The 8,403-nt window shown below is 67.3% G+C and overlaps 1 protein-coding gene across 1 annotated transcript in view; it reads left to right on the forward strand.

The window, feature by feature from the left end:
- CILP2 (cartilage intermediate layer protein 2) overlaps window positions 1-4,175 on the forward strand; it is a 5,671-nt gene extending 1,496 nt beyond the window's left edge. The window contains exons 4-9 of the mRNA XM_027910320.1: window positions 371-553; window positions 738-896; window positions 980-1,240; window positions 1,351-1,459; window positions 1,535-1,692; window positions 1,783-4,175. Coding sequence (XP_027766121.1) covers window positions 371-553; window positions 738-896; window positions 980-1,240; window positions 1,351-1,459; window positions 1,535-1,692; window positions 1,783-4,175 — 3,263 coding nt within the window. The remainder of the gene's footprint in view (window positions 1-370; window positions 554-737; window positions 897-979; window positions 1,241-1,350; window positions 1,460-1,534; window positions 1,693-1,782) is intronic.
- Window positions 4,176-8,403: the final 4,228 nt, after the last annotated feature.

Raw genomic sequence — 8,403 nt, forward strand, 5'->3', positions numbered from 1 at the left:
TCCAGGCCCGGACCACCGAGTGGGAGCTGCCCGAGGAGGTGGGCGAGGTGGTGCACGCCAGCCCCAAGAAGGGCTTCCGCTGCATCAACAAGGAGCAGCCCCCAGGCAAGACCTGCTCCAACTACCACATCCGCTTCCTCTGCCCGCTGGGTGAGTCCATCCCTCCATCCCACGTGTGTCCCACCTGCCTCCCACCTCCCCAGACCCCACTGGCACCTTGGGGGGGGGGGGTTCATCACCCATCGCCGTGCCCTCCCCTTGCTCATCACCCCCCTGCCCCACATCCCCACTGGAGCTGTGGGTCCCCCAGAGCAGCCACGCCGTGGGGGCAGGTGGCAGGTCCCCGGTTAAGGCCTCTACCCCTCCCCAGAGCACATCTACTGGTCCCACTGGTCCTCGTGGAGCCCCTGCTCACGTAGCGCCTGCGGCACCAGCGGCACCCAGAGCCGCGCCCGCCGCTGCCTCAGCGCCCGCCCCGTGGCCGCCCTCAAGGAGGTCAAGTGCAAGGGCAAAGCCGTGGAGCGCCGGCCCTGCAGCGCCGGGCCCTGCCCAGGTAGGGACCCCAAAACCCCTCTGCCGACACCCACCTGCCCCTGGGGGCAGCTCATCTCCTGGTGACGTCCAGCATGGAGGTGGGGGCAGCCCTTTGTTTGGGGACCCTCTGGGATTCAGGACCACCCCAGGCCGGGTGTCGAGGGGCCCATGGTACCTGATTCCCACGCGGTGTCCCCCCGCAGAGCCCGCGTGGACGGAGTGGGGCTCCTGGGGCCCCTGTTCCCGCAGCTGCGGCAGCGCCGGGACGCGCGTCCGGCGCCGGAGCTGCAAGGCCGCCAAGAAGACCCCATGCCCCGGCCGCCCCACCGAGGTGCAGAAATGTCCCCCCTCGCCCTGCCCAGGTACCGTCCTCGGGGATGTGGGGATGGGAACCCCCCTCCCCGGTGCCCGCCGGCCGGGGGGTCTGAGCTCCACGCCCCCACAGCCTGCCCTGAGCACACACTGCGGGGCACCGTCATCACCGGCTCTGGGGCGGCTCTGCCGGATGCCAGGATCTACCTGGAGGGCTCCCCGCCGGCGCTGCTGGGCCGCAGCGATGCCCACGGGCGCTTCACCGTCACGGCGGGGCTGTGCCAGGGCGCTGCCAACATCAGCGCCCACCACGAGGGCTTTGCCCCGGCGCTGGCTCCCGTCACCTCCAACGGCTCTGGCGTGGCCCCGGTGCAGCTGAGGCTGCGGCGGCTGGGTGAGCATGGAGGGATGGGTGGGGGGCAGTGAACCCCCCGAGGGGTTGTGGGGGCTGGGGGGCCATCCAGGGGTGTCCATGGCTCTTTTCCCACCCTCTCCCCCTGGCAGAGAAGCCCTACATGGTGCTGCACCCCAGCACGCAGGTTCGGGAGGCCGGGCAGGACGTGACCTTCTGCTGCAAAGCCTCGGGCACCCCCGTGCCCAGGAAGTATTACTGGTGAGCCGGGACTGGGGGAGGCAGGGAAGGGCAGAGCCCGGCGTGGGCCCGCTGAGCCCGTCCCCGTGCCCGCAGGTACCACAACGGGACGCTGCTGGAGAGGAAGGCGCAGCAGCCCGGCAGCCGCCTGGCACTGCGGGGGCTGGCACCAGAGCAGGCGGGCACCTACTACTGCAAGGCCAGCTCCGAGGCGGGCGCCATCCGCTCGGCACCGGCGCAGCTCACCGTGCTGGGTGAGGACAGGACGCTGCTCACTGCAGCGTCACCCCGGGGTGGGGAACACCACCCTGACCCCGCTAACCCTGACCCATCCGTGCCCCCAGCCCAGGGCCAGCAGAGCTGCCGTTCAGAGCCGGAGCCAAACCTGGTGGAGCTGCCCAGCGAGTGTCCCCAGGATGCCACCGGCTCCCGCCACTACAATGTGGGGCGGTGCCCGCCCTCGCCGTGCGCCGGCGGCCCCGCTGACCCCTCTGGCTGCGGGGGGCCCACGGGGCACTGCTGCGGGGTGCGCAGGATGGAGCTGCGGGAGATCCCCTGCGCCGGTTCCCTGCTGCCCGTCAAGGTGGTGGCCGAGTGCGGCTGCGGGCCCTGCGCCCAGCCCCGCGTGCTGGTGCAGGGCCGGGTGACGGCGGCCGACACCGGGGAGCCCCTGCGCTTCGGGCAGATCTTCCTGGGCGGCAGGAAGGTGGGATTCACCGGCTACAAGGGCTCCTTCACCATCGAGGTGCCGCCGGACACGCAGCGCCTGGTGGCCCGTTTTGTGGACCGGCAGCAGCGCTTCGTGGACGCCGTCAAGGTCCTGCCCTTCGACCGCCGCGGGGGCAGCGTGTACCACGAGGTGAAGGTGCTGCGGAAGAAGGAGCCGGTGGACCTGGATGGCAGCCAGGGCAACGCCATCCCGCTGGGAGAGGCCAGCGGCCGGGAGCCCATCGGGGAGCTCGTCCTTCCCGCCGGCGCCTTCCTGCGCCCCTCCGGGGAGGTTTTCAACGGCACGGTCAGAGCCAGCGTCACCTTCCTGGACCCCAGGGACGTGACGACGGCCAGCGCCGCCTCCAGTGACCTCAGCTTCGCCAACACCGAGGGCGAGATCGTCCCCCTGCGCACCTACGGCATGTTCTCTGTGGATTTTCGGGAAGGGGAGAGCGGCGCGGCGCTGCAGACGGGGCCGGTGCAGGTGCGGATGGACACGGGGCAGGTCTGGATGCCGGAGCACCTGCAGAAGATGAAGTTGTGGTCCCTGAACCCCGAGACCGGCCTGTGGGAGGAGGAGGGGATCCTCCGCCCAGCTGGGGGCAGCCGGAGCAGGAGGGAGGAGAGGACCTTCCTGGTGGGGAACCTGGAGATCCGGGAGCGGCGCCTCTTCAACCTGGACGTGCCGGAGGATCGCCGCTGCTTCGTCAAGGTCAGGGCCTACAGCAACGAGAAGTTCAACGCCTACGAGCAGCTGGAAGGGGTGGTCATCAGCCTCATCAACCTGGAGCCCCAGCCAGGCTACCCCAGCAACCCGCGGGCCTGGGGCCGCTTCGACAGCGTGGTGACGGGCCCCAACGGCGCCTGCCTGCCCGCCTTCTGCGACGACCAGCGCCCCGACGCCTACTCGGCCTACGTCACCGCCACGCTGGGCGGGGAGGAGCTGGAAGCCGTGGCCTCCAGCCCCAAGCTCAACCCCAGCGCCGTCGGGGTGTCCCAGCCCTACCTGGGCAAGCTGGGCTACCGCCGCTCGGACCACGACGACCCCGACCTGAAGAAGACGGCTTTCCAGATCAACGTGGCCAAGCCCGACCCCAACAACGTCGACGAGAGCAACGGCCCCATCTACTCGTACCGCAGCCTGGAGGAGTGCGAGCGGGCGCCGGCCAGCGCCAACCACCTGCGCTTCTACCGCGTGGAGGTGGACAAGTACGAGTACAACGTGGTGCCCTTCAAGGAGAGTGACCTGACCTCCTGGACCGGGGACTACCTGTCGTGGTGGCCCAACCCCCAGGAGTTCAGGGCCTGCTTCATCAAGGTGCAGATCGAGGGGCCGCAGGAGTACATGGTGAGGTCGCGCAACGCGGGGGGCACCCACCCCCGCACGCGGGGGCAGCTCTACGGGCTGCGGGACGCGCGCAGCGTGCGGGACGCGGCGCTGGACGGCACCTCGGCGGCCTGCGTGGAGTTCAAGTGCAGCGGGATGCTCTTCGACCAGGGCCTGGCCGACCGCACCCTGGTGTCCGTCGTGCCCCAGGGCAGCTGCCGCCGCACGGCCGTCAACGGCCTCCTGCGCGAGTACCTGAGCCGGCACCCGCCGCCCGCCGACAACAACCACACCGGCGCCTTCGCCATGCTGGCCCCGCTGGACCCGCTGGGCCACAACTACGGCATCTACACGGTGACGGACCAGAACCCGCGCCTGGCCAAGGAGATCGCCATCGGCCGCTGCTTCGACGGCACCTCCGACGGCTTCTCGCGGGAGATGAAGGCGGGCGCGGGCACGGCCGTCACCTTCGTGTGCCAGGAGCGGCCGCCGGGCCGGGAGAGCTTCTTCCAGCGCCTGCTGACGGCCCCAGCCGAGGCGCTGGCCGAGATCCGGCGGGAGATGGGGGCTGGCGAGGTGCGCCGCGCCCCCCCCGAGGTGATGGACTTCCCCTCCGGCGCCCGGGCCCCGGGCCCCACGCCCATCCGCCGGACCCCCAGCAGCCCGCGGAGGCCGGGCCGGGTGCGGGGTCAGCCCTGAGCGCCGCGGGCCCCCCGTGCCCCCTCCCTGGCTCAGCTCTGCCCTCCCTTTCCCCGTCGCTTTTTACCTGCGCTCATTTATAACGACCGAGGGGGGGGACATGCTGAGCGGGGCCCACCCAGGGCACAGCGGGGAGCAGGACCACCAGGGCATGGGGATGGGGGTGACAGTGGGCCCCGTCGGCTCCTCCGGTGCTGTCCCTGCCCCCAGCCCAGCCCCACGCGGGGCAGCTCTTGGTGCTCAGCCCCGGGACAGCCCCACGGGGTATTTAAATAAAAGGAATAAAAGAGGGGGTGGAAGCAAAGAGGGGATGGGGCTGGGATGGGAGGGGGGTCCCTGCCCCGCAGAGCTCCCGAGTGCCCACACCAGGGCACCCATCAAGGAAACGAGGGGCTCGCAGGGGGGAAAACGCCAGGATAATGCGGATCAGGTGCCCTCCCTGTGGTATCAACCCTCCAGCTGTGGTGCTGACCCCCCCTCCTTGGCACCCTTGGTGACCCCTCGGCAGAGGCGCCGGCACGCGGGGCAGGTTTGTACATTATTTATTACGAAATATAGAGTTGTGTGTACACCCGCCTGGCTGCTGGGCTTCTCGGGACGGGGAGGGGGGGGGCCAGACACGTGTGTTCCCCCCGCCCCTCCAGCCCCTGCCCCTGTTCGGTAGCACCGTCCCGGCTGCTCCTGTTTGCCTTGGGGCCGGTTCAGCCGCGCTGGCAGAGGCTCTGGGGGGCCCCGTGCCAGCTCCCCGCGGCCGGGGGACGTGGCAGCCGGGGAGGGGGGGCCCCATCCAGCCCCAGGGCCCCCCCCCCGGCACGAGGATGTGCCCAGTGCAGGAGCCGGACCCCTCCTGGGTGACCCCCACCAGGGTGAGGGGCAGGGGGTGTCCGTCCTGCTGATGTCTGCCTGTCCCCACCAAGGCTCACGGTGGATTTTGTGGGTCCCCCCCCCCATGCCCTCTCCCACCCGCGGCTCCGGCGGATGCTGTAATGGAACAGGCGGCGTTTATGGGGCCAAACCCGGGACAACATTTCCCTTTTACAACCCGCTTTGGCCCCAGCGAGGCATTTTTTCACCCTTTTACTGGATGCGGCCGCTCGCGAGATCAAAGGGGACACGAGGCCCCTCGGAAAGGGGGGGTCAGGGGGCTTTTGCCAAATCAGCAGCCAAATCCCAACCCTTCTCCCTCCCCATCCCACCGGGATCGGAACCCACCGCAGCCAGATGCCGGCACGTCGGGTGGGCGACGCCTCAGTACAGCAAGGGAGGAGGCACCTGGAATGCCAAGACTCCATCGTGGGGGTCCCACCCTGCCCAAATTCTGGGTGCAGCCTGTTCCTGGGCCTGCTTTTCCCTGGATGCTCCCTGTCCCTGGATGCTCCTGGTCCATGAGTGCTTCTAATCCCTGGATACTGCCTGATCCGGGTGCTGCCGTTCCCTGGATGCTGCTTATCCTGGGTCCTATTCATCCCTGGATGCTGTTTGCCTTTCCCCGGATGCTGCCTGTCCCTGGGTGCCAGGAGTTGCCCCTCAGGGATCCACGTGCCCCTCCACAGGGAAGTCCGAGGGATGCTCCCCCACGGACGCCGCTGGCAGCAGCCGCGGGGCCGGGCGGGTCAGGAGAGGCTGGATCCGGGGGGAATGCCAGCGGGCAGGATTGTTTTCCACCATCTGCTTGGCTTGGTGCAGGCAGCTGCGCGGGCAGGGCAGATGGAAGCGGCTCCCGCTGCTATTTATGGAGCCGGGGAGGAGAATGGGGGGGGAAAAGGCAGAAAACAGCAGGAGAAGGGGCTGGCGAGACCCCCAATCCCAAGGGCACGGAGAAGGGGCCAGGGGCACACGGGCAGGGATGTGCCAGGGCTGCGGGAGGTCGGTGCTGGGTGTCCAGCCCAGCCCCGCATTCCCGAGGGCTGGAAACCCGCCCAGGGTCAGGGGCTGGGCTGGGGGCTGCAGCCAAAACCCTCCTGCTGCTCCCCCCAGGTGTGGGGCTCCAATCCCCAATCCCGAGGGTCCTGCACCTTCCCAGCTCTGGATGAGGAGCCCTCTGATGCTGATCCCAAATCCCCCACCTCCCACCAGGCAGGCCCACGCCCCACCTGCGTGCCACGGGTACCAAAATAACCCCCAGGCCCCTCCAGGCTTCCAGGCCTTACTGAGCATTCCTGGCTGCCAGCTGGGATCCTTTGGCCTCCAATTCCCTGAATCCTGAGCAGAAAGGGCTGCCACTCGGATCTGTGGGACCCACGGCAGCTCCAGAGGGGGATACCCCTGGAGGTGACTGAGATGTGGATTAAGCATCATGGGGTGTGTAGGGGGGTCCATCCAGCTGGAGGCAGGGACAGGGATGGAAACGCGCCGGGAATGCTCCCGTGATGCAGGAGAGGGGGCACCGCGAGGACCGGGGTCCCTGCCATGATGGTGAAGGCAGGTGGGGGAGGCTCAGCTCCTTCTTGTTACCCCCCAGCCCCTGCCAAAAGGGAATAGCAGAGCAGGGAAGGGAACAGGAGCCCAGAGCCGGCAGCTCCCGGCCCGCCCCGGCAATTAGGGATGGCCGGAGCCCAACGGCAGAGGGAAGGGGATGTGCCGGCACATCGGCCCCCACAGCGGGGATGGAGCTCCTGTTTGGATATTTCCTCCTCCAACAGCGTCCCTGCATCCCCCAAACCACCCCCTCCAACCCCCAAGGGAGGTGGGATCCAAGGACAGGGGGTTCCACCACGCTGTGCCCCACGAGCACGTCCTGGCTCAGGCCGGGAACAAAAGCTGCTCGGGGCTGGAAAGCACCTTGGGAAGCTGCTCGACTGCTTCCCTTTCTTTCTTTCTTTTTTTTTTTTCTTTGAAATAATGGAAAATATAATGACAGTGCCTAAATTAAAATAATAAAAGAAAGCAGCTGAAAAGCTGACCCAAAATAGGAGAAAAAACCCACATTTCAGGCTGAGAGGGAACAGGCGCAGGCCGGGGATGAAAGGGAAAAGCAGAGGAGCTGAGCCAGCCCTGGACACCCCTCTCAGCCCCTCCGAGGGGTCTGGGGGGGCTGTTCCCCACCATCTGCTAGGGCCAAGCCATGGAGTGGGGGCTGAGGGGGGGTGGAGCTGCCGACCCCCAAAATGTGCCCCTGTGAGTCCCCTCCCCATTCTACTCCTCTTCCAGTGCAGTAGCTCCTGCTCAGGGGCCTCATCCTGCCCAGGGCTCCAGCCCCGGGGGTGCAGAGGAGGCTCCTCCATCCCACATCCAGAACTGGAGCATCCCTGGGGATCCCAAACCAGGGAATCCCTTGGGATCCCAAAGTGGAGCATCCCTGGGCATCCAGAGCATCCCCAGGGAGCCCCAATCTGGAACATCCCAGGAGACCCTCAACCAGAGCATCCCCTGGTATCCAGAGCATCCCCAGGAACCCCAAACCAGAGAATTCCTGGGAATCCTAAACCAGAGCATCCTTGGGGACCCCCAGATTGGAACACCTGTGAGGACCCCAAACTCAGGCATCCCTGGGCAGCCCAAAGCAGAGCATCCCCGGGCATCCAGAGCATCCCCAGGGCCCCCCAAACTGGAGCATCCCCTGGCAATTCGGAGCATCCCTGCGCATCCAGTCACGGGGGGGACACGGGAGGTGCCAGCTCCCCGTCTCTGCCGCGATCCAGCTGCCGAATTCCAGGCCGTCTGGCCAAGAGACGCCGCTCCGCTCCCGGCGTTCCCTCTGGACAACCTGCCGGAGCAGGAAAAAACACCGACCCCAAACGCGGGCAAACCGGGGGCGGGGGGACCCCAATCCCTGCCGGAGCGGGGGCATCGTTGGGAGTCCCCTGGGAGCGGGGCTGTCGGCAGCTGGGAGCTGGGAAGGGAAGGGGGAACAGCGGGAAGCAGGAGAGGGGCTGCCCGGAGCGCTAACACTTGTTTTCCGCAGCGATCCCGAGGCGGGATGCCACGGGAACGCTCCAGTGCGCCGGCTGCGGGACAGCCCTCGCTGCTGCACATTCCTCTCCCAGTTGCTTTTTCAATATATTTTTGAACCCTTTGCACCTCAATATCGCCGTTCAAAAAAACGAGCCGGCTCTGGAAAAAAACATCCCTTCCCGGTTTTTAAGCTATTTTTGAACCCTTTGGCCTCGGTTCCTCCTCAGGCTCCAGCCCATAAATAATAATAACAACATCTTTAAAGCCTTTTCGCTGACAGTTCGCTGAACCTGCCAAAGCCTTTTCATTCCCCAGATGTCGAAAATCAGCCTCA

This window comes from Empidonax traillii, unplaced genomic scaffold (genome assembly GCF_003031625.1).
Source record: "Empidonax traillii isolate 1590-97213 ecotype Southwest subspecies unplaced genomic scaffold, ASM303162v1 scaffold3170:size14698, whole genome shotgun sequence".
NCBI classification, from domain to species: domain Eukaryota; kingdom Metazoa; phylum Chordata; class Aves; order Passeriformes; family Tyrannidae; genus Empidonax; species Empidonax traillii.